Consider the following 20,643-nt stretch of genomic DNA (forward strand, 5'->3'; position numbering starts at 1 on the left):
TGATATCTCATTGTGATTTTAATTTGCATTTCCCTGATAATTAGTGATGTGGAGCAGTTTTTCATGTGCCTATTGGCCATCTGAATTTCTTGTTTGGAGAATTGTCTGTTCATATCCTCCGTCCATTTTTTAATCAGCTTATTTGCTTTTTGGGTATTGAGGCGTGTGAGTTCTTTATATATTTTGGATGTGAACCCCTTGTTGGATATGTCATTTACAAATATATTCCCCCATACTGTAGGATGCCTTTTTGTTCTGTTGATGGTGTTCTTTGAGATTGCTTGAATTTTATAAATTCTATTACACATCACATAATCTGTACTCACATAAGCTTATTCTTCTTGCCCCCCACTCTTAGACAGTATACTGGAGACAGGGAACTGGTCTTGTATTCATCTTTGTATTCCTGGTCCCTTGGACAGGCCAGTCTCTGGCCCACAATAAGTGCTTATCAAATTGAATTTCAGGTTGTTAAACTCCTTTAAGTTTATATAAATCAGGCATGTTTCATATTCTCCAGAGTTATAGCCTAATGAGTGGTAAAGTAGTCATTGGTTAAACATTTGGGTGATAATTTATTTTAAAAGAAATCTAATGTTTGGATTCATGTAGGTGAAGTACAGAGGGCTTTAAGCTGTGTGCCAGTTAAAGCTCCATAGTACTTTTTTAAAAGAGTTCGGAGGATTTGGTCTTAACAAGATGTCTCACTTCTAAGTCTTTAACAATAAAAACAGGAATTACTTTCAGTTAATAGAAATTAAAGTTAAAATATTTTTCAGAAAACCTCTTAGAAAACAACTTCTTATAATTCAGTAGTTTTGTAATTTCCAGGGTTAAGCTTTATCTTTTATTGGTTTGGTTTGTTTTCCTCAAGTATTAGCATTTTGGCATTCTAAATAACATATATATTTTTTGTATCACTGATTCCTTTTAACAACTGGGCATTTTTAATATAAGCTGTCACTGTATTTAAAATTGATAGGGAGTATTGGATTGGATCTTTATTTGTATATAATTTAGAAGCACACAGGTCTGATAACCATTTATTTCTAACAGTGGTTAAAATGCTCTTCACTTGGATTCCCATTATCATCCCAGTAGTAATAATAAAGGGTAACAACATGGCTTTTTACTACATAGTTTTATCATTTAATGTTATAGTCTCTGAGGTATTACTTCCTCTCATCTTTTATTTATTTATTTTTAATAGGATAGGAAACTGAGAATCAGAGAAATGACTTTAGATTTTTTGACCAGTGGCTACTTGAAGCTAAGTTTTATGATTCCAAGAGGAAAAATCTTTCCTGTAGCATGCTGCATTTGCTGTATATTCACTACTTATAATTTGGATCTTTCAGGAGAAGTAGGAATAGTTTTTGTTTATTGAATTGAACATAGACAATTGAAAATAATTTAAGCTTACAAATCTGCTTATTGTGTTAAGTTCTCAGTGATACACAGTAGTACAATAAAGTAGAATACAGAAATTCACAAGGTGTCTGAAAGTTTAATGTGATGTTTTCAGTTAACTTTTAATCATTTACTTAATTCAAGTTTAATATTGAAAGTTAAATAAAAGTATAAAAACATGAATGTAGATACAGTTTTTTTTCTTTCCCAGACAGATATTGATTATGTACATGGTGTTGTAGCCAACCTGGAGAAAGAGTAAGTTGTTTTTAACTATGGAAATGAAAATATTTTAGCTCCTATTATCTCTTGGCTTCTTGCTAAAAAAAAGAAAAACCTTCTTTTTATAGTCCATTTCTCTGTGGAGTTCAGTGTTCATTGGTCCACCTATCTTTGGTCTTTTACATTGTCATAAAGTAGGTGCATGTGTATCCAGTTACCTGATGGGACGGATTGGTGTATTTCTTTATAGTAAAGACTAGAATGTCAGAAGTAACACTACCACATAACTGTCATTAATCTTGAAGAGAGAGAATATAGAGTCATATGAGATTACTTAAATCGTTCACTCTGTTTACCAAGAAAAAAAGTTTTTTCCTCACAGGTAGTCATGTAGCACTTTGAAATCTCAGTGCTAAACTATATCTAAATCTGTTCTTCTATTCTGAAAAGATTAACAACTTATTGTGAGCAAAGCACACAGCAGGTAACAGATGAAAAGCTTAGTAAGTTTCAGGTATCATTAGTTTTTATAACATTGCCTTCATAGCTCTAATAGTGATATGCTGAAAAGTAGTCTTGATGTGGTTTCCTCATTGAATTGTATCTGTTTTTGCCCCCCAAAACATATCTTCAACTTACAAAGACATGTAGAAATCTTTAAATTCTAGATTTAAAATCAAGTGGCTCTAACTTTGGTTATAAAAATGCTAAAACCAGAGATTTAAAAAAAATAAGCACAGTTAAGAATTAAATTGCAATTGTTAGATTTTCCTGATGTGCTCAATTTCTTGGCAACCTTTATATAAGAACAATTTAGTATAGACTCCTTAAATATAGGAACAGAGCAGTAATTATTGGTCGCCCTTCTCATAGACTACATGGGCAGGTCCGTGGGCCTTAGGCAGTGATTCTGTTGATTCCCTTCTTCCTCAATGTATAGGAAAACCAAGCCCAAAAAAAAAATGCAGTTAAGCACTAAGAATATTTGTGTGAAAGGAGGTAATTGTACAGGTGTTTTGTGGAGATCTGCAAAAATGAAGTCAGGGAGAATGCAAATGTGTACATTCATCAGTAAAGACTGATTTAAAAAACTTTAGAACAGAGTTTCTCAGCCTTGCCACTATTGACAATGGGGGCTTCTTTGCTATGAAGACTGTCTTATGCATTGTTTAGCACATCCCTGGTGTCTGCCCACTAGATGTCAGTAGTACTGCCCACAGTTGCAACAGCCAGATGTCTCCAGACATTGCTCAGTGTACCATCAGGGGGGCAAGATCACTCCCTGTTGAAAAACACAAATTTAGAATAACGTGTAGTATATAACCCACAACTAAATCTTCCTGAAAATTGAAGAACTTTGATTTTTATGTGTATATAGATATGCATACTCATTAGTTTGTCTTCAATTCCCTGTTTTCTGTGATACCTTGATTTTTTCTTTCAATTCTGATAATTTTTAGGAATGTAATACCTGCACTTGGCCTAGGATTTCTATGCTACTCTAAGGATAGTGGCATTTTACACTGTTCTTAAAGCGTAATTTTGAAAACCCCTGTGCTCTTGGAAAAACATGTATTTTCTGGCAGATAAAATCAGTGATGAGATACTTCATTGAATACACTGTGACCTAATAGTATACCTTTCTGGTGTGTGTCATATTAAATACACTAAGTTGAGCATTAAGATAAATAAAATCCCACAGAATTTAATCAGTTACCTTTCTCATGCTAGATTTTCTAAAGAAATCAATTCTGGCTTGTTGGAAATAATATCACCTCCTGAAAGCTATTATCCTGACCTGAGAAGCTTAAAGGAGACATTTGGAGACTCTAAAGAAAGAGTAAGGTGAGCCTGTGTTGTTTGAAAATCCCCCATCCCTTGAGTATACTACATAATAAATATAGTTCTAATTTACTGGAGCTGATCACATTTTAGAGCTAATGAATTCTGGGGTTTTCATTTTTTTTTAATTCTGTGGAGTTTCTGATGAGAGGTTGAGTTTGGTAAATTTAATAATTTTTTTAACTGACTTGCTCTATGATGTTACAACTTTTCTTAAGAGTATATTCAGTATAATTCAATAGTTAGTTCAGGTAGAAATTTCTTATCTGTATGCAACATAAATGACAACTGATTTGATAAAAGTGATGAAGATGATAATACTGTTAGTGCAAAATTACATTGCAGTAATATTAGACAATTGGATTTGTTTCTGAATATCTAAAATTAAAGGACTTAAAAACTTTTATTGTATTGTAATTAAAAACAAAGTAATCTAAGAGATATTGGTGTTAGTTTTGGATTTTCTATAACCAGATAAAAGGAAAAAAATACTGTTTAGAGAAGAAATTTATTATATTTCATGAGTTGTCACAAGACAGATAGGTCCACAGAAGTAAATAATTGTCTCTTGATACATATAATTTCATTTTTAAAAATGTAGGGCTGAATATGATTAAAAAATTCCAGATAGTCTCATTAAATTTGGCTTGTGAGGTATATTCTGGAGAAGTTTAGTATGATTCAAAGCTTTTATATTACTGCGTTTTTTAAAAAACTGGCTTTTGGAACCAATTCCCTTATCCAACATTATTAGTGTGTTTCTGTAAGCCATTAAGAATGCATAAAAGGACTTAATACTGTAAATTTTAATATGATGTTTTGGTTTTTTTAAACATACCATACATATTTATTAATTTCTATCTTTATGGAAAACACAGTCATGGGCACCAGAGCAGTGATCCCCAAAATATAATTTATAAAGCACCAATTCCCAGAGATAGTAAGATGTTACTGAAAAAAGGGGTAAAGAAGTTTAGAAAATATTGGGTTAAAAGTTGTTTTCAACAAATGTATTTACTTCTGGATGTTTTAGTGCCTCTAATATACTAATGTATCTCCAGATGGGGAATATATGTGCCTTCCAAACTTACTTGACACTAGACTCCTTTTTTCCTCAGCATGTCTTGAGGATTAGTGTTTTGGGAATACATTTTGATAAAGGCCTCATTAGAGAAAAGTGAATTCTCTTTCACTCTTTAAATGGATATATTGTGTATATATATATGTATATCTATATGCCTATGTAGATAGATACATATAGTTGTGTGTGTATGTGTATGCATATATAATTTATATAGTCCATATATATAGTATATGTTATAAAATATAGTACATGTAGTATATATAATATAAAACATTATACAGCTAATCTTATTTTTGTAAAAATTGAGTCTGATAATTAACTTATTTTTGGAAATTTGTATTTCAGATGGAGAACAAAGCAAAACCTAGATTATTGTTTTCTAATGATGTATGCTCAGGAAAAGGGCACATATTACATTCAGGTAAGTGTGGTTTTCCTTTAAAGCTTTTAACACTTACAAAGGAAAAATAATACCAAGGGTATATTTTCATTAAAATCGGGAGTTTTGAAAGTATAAGTCAAGCCTTCCAAGACCTATGAGATCCTAACACTAAATTAGGGCAGAAAGGTGTGTCATAGTCACTGAGGGCATGACCTCTGTAGTTCCATTCTCTGGTTTAGCACAACACTAGCTGTCACTTAATGGGATGACAATGGATGGATCACTCCTCACCTCCTTTCTTTTCTCCCATCCCTCCATCTTCTTTCTCATATTCTCACTCTGTTGAAATAAGTAAGAACGTTTAAAAGAACTAAGATTTAATTATTTGGCAAATTTTAAGGATTTCCTTATTTTTTTAGTTGTCTTATGATAAAATAGTTTTTGGTATGCTACAATACATTACATTTATATTGACGATAATAAAACTGACATTTAATTCTAATGGTCCAACTTTTAGCAGCAGTATGACTAAAAAAATAAATATAATGTTATGAGTTTTAAGTTAGCTAAGTAGGCAACAACTTAAATAATTCTAAGAGCTTATTTCTTCCAAATCTCATTCTCCTTGATGACTTAAGCTTAAATTTTGTAATTGGAATTTAATTTCTTTAACCAAAGGTCTTTATTCCTTGTTCAAAATGAAATACCTGGAGAATTATAGCACACCAAGCCTGTCAGGTATTTTTTAGTATAAAAAGTTTATTAGAATCATTTTGATTGGGGGGAAAAAGATGGAGAGTAGGGAGGGCAATGTGGAAACCTCTCACATACATACCAAGGAAGGAAATACCATTAAACCTGAAAATGACCTGAAGACTGCAAAACAGACCACCTACACCTGACGAAGAAGAGAAAACCACACAGAGAAGGATAAAATGGCAGAGCCACAATTGAATGGGACCCAAGCCCTTCCTCCATCCCAGCCCACAGGCGGGAGGAAGAGGAACAGAGCAGGGAGGGGATTGTCACTCAGGAGCTCTGCGCACCTGACCCTGGAGATCTGCTCTGGGAACATGAGTCCACATTGCATTGGTTTCTGGTGGTTAACAGGGCTGGACACCAGGGACAGTTGGAACACTCTGGGAGGCTGAGACTCCAGCCACTTTTGGAGGACAGGCATGCTCTGCCAGTCCCACTGAGACCCAAAACAGAGGTGGCAGATTGAAATATTGGCCAGCAGCAGGAGGAGTGCCAGAGGGGTGAGGCTGGATGGAGCTCTTTCTGCAGGGGAAAGGGTAGGTACACATTAAGTTTCCAATCTTCCCTTGGCCCAACAGGTTGTACACTCATGGGAGCCCTGAATGCCCCATCTGCCTTGCTGGTGGCTCAGCCCTGAGGTGCTTCCCTGCACACTGCCCTCATGCCAGCCCACTCAGCCCATTAGTGTCAGACTTTGCTGCTTGGCAGGCAGTGGGAGGCTTTCTGGGCTTTCTTGGCTCTGTCTCATCCCAATTAGTGAGGTGCCTGCAGAAGCCAGCTCCAAGCATGCTTTCCTCCCCAGGAGGCAGCCAAACCTGGTGCTATATGCCTCACTGCCACCAGGGGGCGCCCACATGGCCTGCCTCCTGACTCACCCCATCCACCCCATTAACCCAGAAGCCCCACCATTGCTGCAGGGCAGGCAGAGGGTAGCCCCATGCACAACGATCCTAGGAGAAGCCACTGCTCTGATCACAAAGGCAAACTGAGGCAAACTACTGAACTGGACTGAGGTAGACCACTGTTGGCAGACAAAAAGGTGGCCCTGCCCATTGCCCATCAACAGCAACTGGGGCTCCACTCCAAAGGAGAATCAGGCACTGGAGAGGAAAGAGTTTTGAGCTTCTGGGCACCATAGGATGCCTTGTTCATAAAGCCATTCCTCTCCGGACCAGTAAGCATAGTAGATCCATTTAATACAAAGGAAGAAACACAGAAACCCTGACAAAATGAGAAGTCAGAGGAATATGTTCTAAACAGAATTACAGAACAAGATACCTGAAAGAAGGCTAAATGAAATGGAGACCACCAATCTTCTTGATAAAGATTTCAAAGTAACAGTCATAAATATGCTCATTGATCTGTAGAAAAGTATTGAAGATCTCAGGGAGGACTTCAACAAAGAGATAGAAGAGCTGAAAAAGCCAATCAGAGCTGAAGAGTACAGTAACTGAAATGAAAAATAAAATGGAGGGAATGAATAATAGATTGCTGCAAGTAGAGGAGACAATCAATGAAATGGAAATTAGAGAACAGGAACACAATGAAGCTAAGTAACAAAGAGAAAAAAAGAAACTCTAGGAATGAAAGAATGGTACAAGAGGTGTGTGACCACTCCAAATGAAACTGTATTTGCATAATAGGGGTACCAGAAGGAGAAGAGAGAGACAAAGGTACAGAGAGTCTGTTTGAAGAAATAATTGTTGAAAACCCAATCTGCTGAAGGAAATAGACACTTAGGTCATGGAAATCAGAGAGCCCATAACAAAAGCACCCCCAGGAAGACAACACCAAGACAAAATAATTAAAATGATGAAGACTAAGGATAAGGAGAGAGTATTGAAAGCAGCCAGAGAGATAAAAAAAAATAATACTTATAAGGGAAACCCCATCAGGCTGTCAGCAGATTTCTCAGCAGAAACTTTAGAGGCCAGAAGGGAGAGGCATGAAATATTTAGTGTATTAAAACAGAAGGACCTTCAATCAAGAATCCTCTGTCTAGCAAGATTATCATTTAAATTTGAAGGAGATATTAAACATTTCCAGATAAATGAAGGCTGAAGGAATTTATAATGACTAAACCAGCATTACAGGATGTGTTACAGGGACATCTGTAGATGGAAATGTTCTTAAGCCTAAGTAGTTTTCACCAGTGAAAATAAGCCCACAGTAAAGGTAGTAGACCAATTATTTACCAAACCAGTACAGAATTAAAAACAAAAGTATTAATAGCAACTATCTACAAAATCAGTCAAGGGGCACACAGAAAGTACAGATTATGATATCTAATACAGAAAATGTGGAGAAGGTAGAAGAAGAAAAAAGTACTTTTAGATTGTGGTTGAAATAGAGCAATCATCAACTCAGTATAGACTGTTGTAGAGTTAGAAAGCTACAGTAACCAAGCAGTACAGTACATGGAAACAAATGAAAATAAAAACTGAACAGTCCAAAATTTGTGGGACACCACAAAAGGTGGTTCTGAGGGAAGTATGTAGCAATACAGGCCTACCTCAAGAAACAAGAACAATCCCAAATAAATAGTCTAGACTCACAATTAAAGAAACTAGAAAAAGAAGAACAAATGAAACCCAAAGTTAGTAGAAGGAGGGACTTAATAAAGATCAAAGCAGAAATAAATAAAAATAAAATAATAGAAAGAAATCAATGAAACCAAGAACTGCTTCTCTGAGAAAATAAACAAAATGGACAAACCCCTAACCAGACTCCGTGAACCTACAGTAACCATAAACCTGAAGCCTATAATAGGTACGCAAAAAATAAAAATGAGAAAGCCAATCACAACACTAAAGAAAACCATCAGATAACAAGAGAAGAGTAGAAGAGAGGAAGAAAGGAACAGGGAGGAACTATAAAAACAACCAGAAAACAAAATGGCAATAAGTACAAACCTATCAATAATTACCTTAAATGTAAATGGACTGAATGTAACAATCAAAAGACATAGAGTGGCAGAATGGATAAAGAAACCAGACTGCCTACAGGAGACTCATTTCAGGCCTAAAGCCACACAGTCTGAAAGTGAAGGGATTGAAAAGGATATTTCATGCAAATAATAGGGAGAAAAAAGCAGGAGTAGCAGTACTTATATCAGACAAAATAGACTTAAAACAAAATAACAGAGACAAAGAAGGGTATTACATAATGATAAAGGGATCAGTCCAACAAGAGGATATAGCCATTATAAATCTATGCACCCAGCAAGGAGTGCCTAAATATGTAAAACAAATACTAAAAATTAAAAGGGAAAATAGATTGCAGCACATTCATTTTAGGAGACTTTTAACACACCACTCACATCAATAGGTCAACCAGACAGAAAATAAATAAGGAAACAGAGACACTGAACAATACACTAGATCAGATGGACTTAACAGATATCTACAGAACATCCTACCCCAAAGCAGCAGGATACACATTTTTCTCAAGAGTACATGAAATGTTCTCCAGAATAGATCATATACTAGGCCTCGAAAAGAGCCTCAGTGAATTAAAAAAGATTGAAAATGTATCAAGCAACTTTTCAGACCACAGTGGTATGAAACTAGAAATAAATTACACACACAAAAAAAGCCTACAAACACATGGAGGCTAAACAACATGCTTCTAAATAATCAATAGCTCAGTGAACAAATTAAAACAGAAATCAAGCAGTACAGTACATGGAAACAAATGAAAATAAAAACTGAACAGTCCAAAATTTGTGGGACACCACAAAAGGTGGTTCTGAAGGAAGTATGTAGCAATACAGGCCTACCTCAAGAAACAAGAACAATCCCAAATAAATAGTCTAGACTCACAAGTAAAGAAACTAGAAAAAGAAGAACAAATGAAACCCAAAGTTAGTAGAAGGAGGGACTTAATAAAGATCAAAGCAGAAATAAATAAAAATAAAATAATAGAAAGAAATCAATGAAACCAAGAACTGCTTCTCTGAGAAAATAAACAAAATGGACAAACCCCTAACCAGACTTCTCAAGAAAAAAAGAGAGTGCACAAATAAAATCAGAAATGAAAAAGGATTCACAATGGATACCACAGAAATACAAAGAATTATTAAAGAATTCTGTGAAAAACTATATGCCAATAAGTTGGACAACCTAGAAGAAATGGACAAATTCCTAGCAAAGCACAACTTTCCAAGACTGACCCAGGAAGAAGCAGAAAATCTGACAGACCAATGACAAATTAACAAAATTGAAAGGGTAATCAAAACACTCCCAACAACAAAATTCCAGGACCAGATGGCTTCACAGCTGAATTCTACCAAACATTTCAAGAAGATCTAATACTCATCCTTTAAAAAATATTCCAAAAAGTAAAAGAGGAGGAAACACTGCCAAACTCATTCATGAGGTGACCATCACTCTAATACCAAAACCAGACAAAATCACCACAAAAAAAAAATAAAATTAGAAACCAATATCCCTGATGAACATAGATGCAGAAATCCTCAACAAAATATTAGCAAACTGAATTCAAAAATAGATCAAAAAGACCATCCATCATGACCAAATGGAATTTATTCCAGGAATGCAAGGATGGTATAATAGTCATAAATCAATCAGTGTGATATAGCACATTAGCAAAAGGAAGGATAAAAACCACATAATCTCAATAGATACTAAAAATAATTTGACAAAATTCAACATCCATTCATGATGAAAACTCTCAACAAAGTGGGTATAGAGTGAACATACCTCAACATAATAAAGGCTGTATTTGACAAACCAACAGCTTACATCATACTTAATTGGTTAAAATCAGGAACAAGACAAGGATGCCCACTCTCACCATATCTATTCAACATAGTACTGGAAGTCCTAGCCACAGCACTCAGACAACACAAAGAGAAAAAAGCATCCACATTGGTAAAGAAGAAGTTAAACTGTTACTGTTTGCAGATGACATGCTATTATACATAGAAAACCCTAAAGACTCCACCAGAGAACTATTAGAACTAATAACTGGATTCAGCAAAGTTGCAGGATACAAAATTAATACATAGAAGTCTGTTGCATTCCTCAATACTAACAATGAACTACCAGTAAGAGAAATCAGGAAAACAGTTCCATTTACAATTGCATCAGAAAGAATAAAATACCTAAGAATAAACTTAAGCAAGGAGGTGATAGACCTGTACTCTGAAAAGTATAAGGCAATCATGAGAGAAATTAAAGCAACTACAAATAAATAGAAATCTGTTCCATGTTCATGGATAGGAAGATATTGTCAAAATGGCCATCCTGCCCAAAGCAATTTACAGATTCAATGCAACCCCTATCAAAATGCCAATGGCATTTTTCAATGAACTAGAATAAATAATTCTAAAATTAATATGGAACCACAAAAGACCCCAAACAGCCAAAGCAATCCTGAGAAAGAAGAACAAAATGGGGGTATTAGACTTCCTGACCTCAAGCTATAATATAAAGCTACAGTAATCAAAACAGTGTGGTACTGGACAAGAACAGACCTATAGATCAATGGAACAGAATATAGAATCCAGATATAAACCTACATATAGTCAATTAATATAAAGGATCCATGAATATACAGTGGAGAAAAGGCTCTTCAATAGCTAGTGTTGGGGAAACTGGACACCTACATTCAAGAGAATGAAACTGGATTACTGTCTAACTCTATACACAAAAGTAGACTCAAAATAGATCAAAGACCTGAATGTAAGACTGAAACCATAAAACTCTTAGAACAAAAGAGGCAAGAATCTCTTGAATATAAGCATGAGTAAATTTTTCCTGGACATATCTCCTCAGGTTAGGGAAAGAAAAAGTGAACAAGTCAGACTATATCAAACTAAAATCTTCTGTACAGCAAAAGACACAATCCGCAGAACAAAAAGGCAACCTGCAGTATGGGAGAAGATATTCATAAATGATTCATCTGATAAGGTGTTGACATCCAAAATATATGAAGAACTCAACACCAAAAAACAAATAACCCCCCCCAAAAAATGGGCAGTGGACCTGGACAGACATTTCTCCAAAGAAGAAATTCAGATAGCCAACCGGCACATGAAAAGATGCTCCACATTGCTAATCATCAGGGGAATACAAATTGAAACCACAATGAGATATCATCTCTCACCGGTTAGAATGGCCACTATCCAAAAGACAAGAAATAACAAGTGTTGGTGAGAATGTGGAGAAAAGGGAACCTTTTTACACTGTTGGTGGGAATGTAAATTAGTGCACCCGCTGTGGAAAGCCGTATGGAGGCTCCTCAAAAAACTAAAAACAGAAATACCATTCAACCCAGTAATTCATTCCACTTCTAGGAATTTTCCTGAAGAAAACAAAATCCCTGATTCGAAAAGATGTATTCACCCCTATTGTTACTGACAAATTATTTAAAATAGCCAAGATATGGAAGCAACGTTAATAGATGAATGAATGAAGAAGAGGTTGTATATTTACACAATAGAATATTATTCATTATAAAAAGGAAAGAAATCCTGCCATTTGCAACAACATGGATGGATCTAGAGGGTATTTTCCTCAGTGAAATAAGCCAGGCAGGGAAAGACAAATGCCATATGATTTCCTTTATTTGTGGAATATAAAAACAAAGCAAAACAAAATGAACAAAATAGCAGTAGACTCACAGACACTGAGAAGTGACTGGTGGTTACCATGGGGAAGGGGTTAGGGGAGGGGGAGGGGAATAAAGGGGCACAAAAATTCTCAGTCATAATAAAGTTGGTCACAGGAATAGTAGTGCAGCATGGAGAATATAGCCATGATTTTGTAACATCTTCCTATGTAGACGGATAGTAACTGCACTAGTGGGAGTAAAGATTTAATAATATGGGTAATTGTTGAATCACTGTCTTGTATATTTAAAACCAACATAAGATTGCATATCAATGATACTTAAATTTTTAAAAAAATGTTTATTAGATCCTTTCCTGGGAGGACGTTTTGGCAAGACTGGCAAGAAGAAGTTCTGGGTCCCTGAATCAGAAAGGAAATGTTGGGCAGCTGCTGACAGAGGTTGGGGAGGGGTGGGAAGAAGGACAAAACCCTGGCATCACTTGGGAAGACGGGCTTGTGGAGGACGGACAGTTTCCTTTGATCTTCCTACTTTGAGCCAACTGCCTTCAAATGAAACCTTTCCTTGGTTCACAGGATGGAAAATGTAAATAATGATAGATAAAGAGGTACAAACTTCCGTTATAAAATTAATAAGTCATGGGGATGAAAAGTACAGCATAGGGAATACCGTCAGTAGTATTGCAATATTCTTGTATGGTGACAAATGGTAACTAGACTTACCATGGTGGGCATTTAGTAATGTTTATAATGTCAAATCACTATGTTGTACACCTGAAATGAATATATTTTGTTGACTATATACTTTAATAAAAATTTTTTAAAAAATGATAGTGTCAGATTATAACATATATAACAGTATGCAACCTTTGTGCATATAAAAAGACTGTATCCTAAATTTAGATAGTACATTTCCTTTACCTAATGGAAGTCTTACTTTAATTTCATTAAAATAATAATTTCAAAACACTTGATTTTAACATATCCTAAATATTATTGTAGTTGAACCTTGCTGTTGTTCTCTGGCCAATATATAAATGTTTGCATTATGGTCAATAACTTTATAGAGAGAATTTAAAAGTGTAGTTACATTGTTTTTAAAGTTTGTTTTAAATTTCTTTTCAAGGAAAGAATGCAACCTTAAGGCTTTTCTTGTGGAATATGGGAAAAATTAAATATTTAGGATATTAAGGAAAAAATGGAGTAAGAAAGAGGATGGTAAGGAAAACTTCCCTAAGCAGGGTCAGTATATAAGTATATTATAATAATAGCAGCAGGTGTGAGCGAACATTTATTCCATGCTTACCATGTGTCAGGCATTGTTCTTTACGATGTATGCTTTACATATATTAGCTCTTTTAAAACACCCCTTTATTTTTTTTACAAAAACAGGATCATACTGTGCATCCTGTCTTATAGTCTGTTTTGCTGTCACTTAAAATATTACAGAGACTTTTATATGCCATTAATTACAGATTGCTATAATTTTAATCACTTAGAGTACCATTACTCTGATATAATAATGACCTTATTCTTGGTCATTTAGATTGTTTCCAACTTTTCAGCTACTTCAAAGATGAATCCAATGAACATTCTTCAAATTACTCTATCTGCCCAAAAATTATGCATCAGAAAGGAGGGAATTACTTTTCATTTAAGTCTTTACATAATCTAATCTGTAATTCTCTTAGAGTTTATTTAGATCTGCAAAGTATTGGTGGGAAAAATACATTAGCCTGAAAAGTCCTCAGTTTAATTCTAGTTTTGCATGTTTGTGAAGGATAGAAATTGCCTGGCAAAATTTGGGGAAAATTAGGGTGAGGGGCAAAGGAGCAAAGTCATTTAACCCAGACTTCATGATTTTCCTAGGGATGTGACTTCACAGCTGCATATGTTGGGAGTGTATCCTGCCCAAGATTTTTAAACAGCACTTTTAAAAAGGCAGAACAGTCAGAGGTTAGTCTGGTCATCACAGATACACTCCTAAAGGGAAGAAAAAATGCCAGCTATCCTGGTGTTAGGTTTATGGCTTCGACTGACAGTCCCAGTGACAGCATTGTAGTTTCATAAAGTGCTATGTCACAAGTGACTTGAAATTGAAGACAGTGTCTTCTGAAAAGCTGCTCAATGATTGAGGAGCTTCACAGGTGGTCCTGTGTAGTTCTTACTGTGCCATATATCAAGGCCTACACGATGTCTGGCTGTCGTACTGTTAGTGAGGCTGATGTTAATCATTGGGTTTAATGGTGTCAGTCTCATCTCTCCTTTATAAAGCTCCCCAGCAGCCACTCCTCCCATGGTTTCAGCATCCATTGATTATTTTCCCCCAAATGAATTCATTCCCTAGAGGTTGCCAAGGGGTAATTTTTCAATTTGGTAATTTCTAATGTTCTTATAAGCTGAGTTCTTCTATAAAGAAACCTTAACTATTTGGTAGGTCACAAAAGAAAGGCAAAATAAATGCTTGATTGCTTTCTTTTTTTTAATTTTTAAAGTTCACACCTTAGCAATCTCCAGCTGTCCTGGTATTAGGTTTTTTTAAAGTATTGTCATGCCTTTTTTTTATTTTTTATTTTTTTTAGTGCTTGCTTTAAATCAATTTTTATTAATACGATCTGGAGGTAGAAAAATATTTTTCATTTACACACTTGGACACACAAACATACAGATTGAGACTAATGATACAGTGAGAGGACAGACAGAGCTCCTGGTGTGAGCCAGGAGGGGCCAAGAGAGCCCCTGTCATGCCATTTTTAAAGTATTGTCATGAACTCTTGGATTCTTAAAAAATATTGATTTGTCGCAGTCCTTGCAATCATTAGTCATACTGATGTTCACCTTGGTACATCACAAACCAGTGGAATCTCTTCAGATTGGCTCTTGTATTCTTTCCATGGAAGTCCAGTTTCTTTGATCACTTCTTTGCCAACTGGCACATCTTGTTCATTTCTTATCTGAGACCTGGAATCAGCCATTTCTCTAAGGAGCTCTGTTTCTTTTAGTGCACATGGTATTTAGGACCATCTGGGTGCTTACATGTTCTTTGCTATTGTGGTGTCATTGCTTCTAGAACTTATAGCAAGGAAAAGAGCATTTTATTTTTTGGAGAGAAAGTATTGCAAGTTTATATAGATATTTTCAGTTCAACTTACAATTACAGAACTTTTTCTTTTTTGAATTTATACATGTGTTTCTTTTCTCTTAAAAGTCTTGGGTTTTAATAACAATCCTTTTATTCTGTAGTATATCTAAAATGGTGAAAATAAGAATACCAATATCACTACTAGCAATTAGACAGCTGAATGCAAATTAAATTTTCTTTGTCCTTTACCGCCTGCACCCAGACTATATTGTGATATAAATATATAGTCAAATTCTGTGTTTGAAAGGCATTTGAAGTAATTCTTTATACTGTGTGACCTTGCTGCCAACTTGATATGAAACTAGGTTCAATTGTTTCAGTTTATAGGATATTTTTCCTTTTTAGTTGTAAAAAAAAAAAATTACAATCCAAAATCAAAACTTAAATAAAATAAGATACATTCACAGAAGTCTAACTTTTATCTGTGTCCCTTTCACCCTGTATCCTCTCTTCCCCATGGTAACCACCATTTCATTTTGGTCTCTTCTTGTACTTTTTAAACATTAAGCAAAATATATAATATATAATAATTATATAAAGATAGTATTAATGGCTAAAATTTGGGAACAACCCAAATGTTCTTTAGCAGGTGAATGAACAAATGGTGGTATATCCATACCATGGAATAATACTAAGTAATGAAAATAAACAAACTATTGATAAACACAACATCTTGTATCTCACGGGAATTATGCTGAGTTTAAAAAGCCAATCATGAAAGGTTGCATACTGTATGATTCCATTTATATAACATTCTTCAAATGACAAAATTACCGAGATGGAGAACAGACTACTGGTTACCAAAGGCTAGAAAGGGCGGTTGGGCAGGAAGATGGCTGTGGATGAGGAGGGTAGCATGAAGCATCCTCACGCTGGGACTGGTCTGTCTCCTACCTGTGGTGGTAGCTATACAGTGAGATAAAGTTGCATGAAATTAAATACACACATCCCACACACACAACCCCATGCATGTAAAGCTGATGACATTTGAATAAGGTCGATGAATGGTATCAAAGTCAGTTTGCAGGTTGTACTGTGCTGTTATAGTACATGTTGTATTGGGGGAAACTGGATGAAGGGTGTTTGGGATCTCTCTGTATTTCTTACCACTACATATGAATCAGCAATTATCTTAATATTTTTTAAAAGTGAAGTTTTTTGATGAGATGTGAGAGTGGAACAAAGCAATTTTTCTAATTTAATATTAAAAATGTTAATTTATGTATGGTAACCAAAATTTTACCAAATTTTAATAGGCATTTGACTATTTCATCTCTATCTCTATATATTTAAATTAGCCCCTAACTTTTTTTTAAATTTACTTTTTGGAAAAATTTGGAATTGCCTGATAATAGGGATCTCCTTTCCTGTGGGCTATACAGTAAATGTTTAGGTTTGAAGGTGTAGGCATCTCTTCTTCCAGAAAGGAAGGTTAGGTGCCAGCATAGCTGTATGTTTTGTCTAGTTTCCTTCCAGCTCCCCTAAAGCTCTGAGAGCATAAAATACATCTTGTTTATCCACTGATCTATTCCTGGGGTTTAATACTATGTCTCGAACACAATAGAAGCTCAACAAATATTTGGTGAGTCAATAACATATCTTTCCACATACTACTACTATTTCTTCACAGATAGGAAGAAGATAGCTTGTAGGATTCAAATCCATGAAAAATCTAAATACTAACAAAAGGAAAATTACTTAACAGGTAACTAGAAATGATTACATAAGATTAGGAAAAGGGAAACTTTTCTTAAGATACTAAAATCATTTTGTGACTTCAAAATGTTAAGAAGGGAGATTGTGCAGAAAAGTCTGCATATACTCATGGTCCCTGGTCTCTGTCAGTTCCCTGTTGAACTGGTAAAAATCCCAAGTGTAGATAACACATGGTGCTGGCAGAGCATGAGGCTAATTGGCACTCTGAATTGCTACAGCTTCTTGAGTACTGTGGAGATATCTCTTAAAATACAAAAACAGAACTCATGGAAGTCTATCCTACAGAAATGAACAACACTAATATGTAAGTATATTTATTGCAGCACTGTTTGCATTGAGTAAAAACAAGAAACAACCTGGATGTCTGTCTGTGAGCAGGGAAGAATTGAATGAATTATTCATTGATACTATGGAATGTTATGCATCTATTTAAAGGATGTTTTAAATAAATATTCATATGGAAAGATATTCATAATATATTAAGAGAAGAAAGTCAGTTTTATAATATCCCTTTTTTATAAAAATATAAATATGGATGGAAAGTTTAAGTAGATGTGGGTATATATGTGTTCTAGGTTTATACACAAGATGTTGAGTGGATGCACACCCAACTTTTAACATTGGTCACCTCACCTAGCAGGGTGGAAGGCGGAAAAGGAAAGCTGCTAGCTTTTTGTTTGACTTTCTCTTTGACTTGTATTATGTGAAAAGCAAAATAAATTTAAAGGTCTACAAGAATTCTTTCCTTTTGAAAAGAAAAAACCATATTGTACAATCATGTTGGTCACTATGAAAGGGCCAACAAGGATTGACTCACTGAGTGATGCTGCGGGAAGGGAGCAGGTTAGTTGGCTTGCTGTGTGCATCTTCCATTTGACTTTCCTCATTTTCTTTTAATAAGATTTATTTTTATATTTTTATCATTTTTGACATTTGACGTTATCTTGATTTTCATTATAAAGGTGTGCTTGAGTTTTTGCATAATTATGTCCTTCTGCCTAAATCTTTCCTTTCCCTTCTGACAATATTAATATGATTGTTCAACTTTCTTTAGCTTGAAGATGATATTATTGTCAAACAGAATTACTTTAACACTATAAAAAATTTTGCACTTCAACTTTCTTCTGAGGAATGGATGATACTAGAGTTTTCCCAGCTGGGCTTCATTGGTAAGAAAGTGTCAGCTTTGTCTGCTTTTTGGAAAGAACTGTGACTCTTAGAACTTTTTTACTTTAAAGTTGTCCTTTTTCTCTGGAAATGGAGTGCTTTTGAGGAAATTTAACTTAGGTGAACTGCCATGTATGAAATGATGAAAGTCAGTCCATAGGAGTTGAAGACTTAAGACTAATATTTACTCTGGAATTCTACATGGCAGCCCTACTGGCTTCTTGTATATACACACAGCCAACTGTCGTCCCTCGTGAGCATGCCCGGGGTCTTCTCTGATGGTCTCCAGTTCCTCATTAATGGCTCAGTGCTTTTGCGGGATTGGGGTTCTTTGCAAAAGAATGCCACACTGTTTTCTAATATGAATTTCTGATATTTGATATAGTATATGAAATTTTTGTTCAATGATTAATTTGTGTTGATTTGTTGCTTCCATTGACTAGTCAGGGTGCTCATTTAAAAAGTTGTTTCATTGAAATACCTAAATTTTGCAACATATTTGTTTTAAAACTGAAGAATTGAAGGACATTTGTATGTTTTAAAAAACACCCAGAGGATAACATTTCACTTCCTCCAGTACTTTAAAACTAATACTAAGAGCATGGGACTTTGGCCTTGTTGTCATTTATCTCAAAACTTAAGAGTCAGAAAACATCTTTACTTGTGAAAATTCCAGTACGACAGAATTAGGAGTTCTTGTTTTTTGTATTTATCAATTTAATTAAAAAATATTTTACCTAAACCTCTGAAGTTCCTTTTTTTATGGGAAGAATCTTAGTAAGATATAAAGGAACAATCTCTGACTTGCTTCTTGAATCCTTGGAGGCAGTAGTTGCATGATAGATTTTGTAATAGAGAAAGTCAGGAAATCAGTACTTCTTTTTATACCCAGGTGACATCCACAATGTTTAGCTAAAGCAAATTTGTTTGTTTTTGACAAGACAAGTGGGGAAATTACTTATAATGATTTATAGTTGAAAGCACATGCTTTAGTGTATTTCTTGTCCATTTTGATCCTTGGTTTCTTTACTGCACCTATTGACTGATAATATCTTTTCAGGTAAAATGTTCCAAGCACCAGACCTCACTCTGATTGTAGAGTTCATATTTATGTTCTATAAAGAGAAACCTATTGACTGGCTCTTAGACCATATTCTCTGGGTGAAAGTCTGCAACCCTGAAAAAGATGCAGTAAGTGAATTTCTTATGAGGATGGAAGAGGCTTCTTTTCTACACTTCATGAAAGTGACTTTTGGGGAGCCAGATTTTGTAAATGAAGAGTTAAACAGATGGCTAAAAGAAAACAGTGTTTCCACTTAACATTTCACTTTCTTTCTTGAACTGAGGAAAGTTCCTGCATTATATGAGGGACTTTTAAATAAGAGTGGAAAGTCCTGTAAATCAGTGAAGCCCACCTTTTTTTAAATTGCTGATAGATGTTTATAGCATTTTTAGGCTCTGCTATAGATGTTGAACATATCTGTCCTATGTGGGGTATTGTTTCAGTTTTCTTCATATTCTCCTGTCAGCTTTCTTTTTTTAAATACTTTGGCAACAATAGGAGACCTCAGCACATCTGGGAATAAGGAATAATATAGAAGTAATGTTTTATACCACAGCAATGGCAAGTCAAAAAAGTGCCTTTCAGTGTATCACTTGTAAGAAACCTATCTTCCTATTAATGTGCTGCCCTCTGGGTGGCGGATGGCAGTGACAGGTAACTAAGTGAACAACGATTTTTGCTTTGATTGTTACATCCATAGAAATCTTATTGTAAAAGTTATTAGATACGTTTTCCTTGTCCAGTTTGAGTCGTACCTCTGGGAAAAAAAACCCAAATATTTATTTATCTGGTGTAAACATAAATAAAATATGAATGTATACATTCTTAAAAATGAAAAGTCAGTTTTGATGTATAATAACAAGGAAATATTTATTATAAGCACATGTCATTATAGGGTTGATCGAACATTCTAACAAGCACTTAATGTGACTTCATGACCTTGTATTCCCTAGAATAGTTTGATCCTGCCCATTAGTTTTTAGGATGCTAAAAATACTTTAAATCATCTATAAATTTTAGTGCACAACCCTTTGGACAGCTTGATCTATTCTTTCACTCTTCCTTAGGCCATGTTTTTCTGAGGCCTAGGGGTCTTCAGTTGCTTCCACTAGGATGGCCTCTGGAACAGTATCTCTTTGACAGTGGTCTGAGAAACCCTTCAGCGCAGTCACACTTTCTTCCAAAGGTTTTTTAGACTGGCTTTGACTCTTTAGACCCGACTGTGTCCTGTTGAGTGATGGGCTCTGTCTCAGGCGGGGGCTG

General features: G+C 35.0%; 1 protein-coding gene across 3 annotated transcripts in view; it reads left to right on the forward strand.

Annotated features, from left to right (window-relative positions):
- The window catches only part of MGAT4A (alpha-1,3-mannosyl-glycoprotein 4-beta-N-acetylglucosaminyltransferase A), a 139,468-nt gene that overhangs the window by 99,860 nt on the left and 18,965 nt on the right, over window positions 1-20,643 (forward strand). For all 3 annotated transcript variants that reach the window (XM_036994633.2, XM_036994634.2, XM_073239987.1), the window contains exons 6-10: window positions 1,622-1,668; window positions 3,364-3,477; window positions 4,904-4,979; window positions 18,205-18,319; window positions 19,378-19,508. In XM_036994633.2, the coding sequence (XP_036850528.1) occupies window positions 1,622-1,668; window positions 3,364-3,477; window positions 4,904-4,979; window positions 18,205-18,319; window positions 19,378-19,508 (483 nt within the window). The remainder of the gene's footprint in view (window positions 1-1,621; window positions 1,669-3,363; window positions 3,478-4,903; window positions 4,980-18,204; window positions 18,320-19,377; window positions 19,509-20,643) is intronic.

The sequence above is a fragment of the Manis javanica genome, chromosome 1 (genome assembly GCF_040802235.1).
Source record: "Manis javanica isolate MJ-LG chromosome 1, MJ_LKY, whole genome shotgun sequence".
In the NCBI taxonomy this organism is placed as follows: Eukaryota; Metazoa; Chordata; class Mammalia; order Pholidota; family Manidae; genus Manis; species Manis javanica.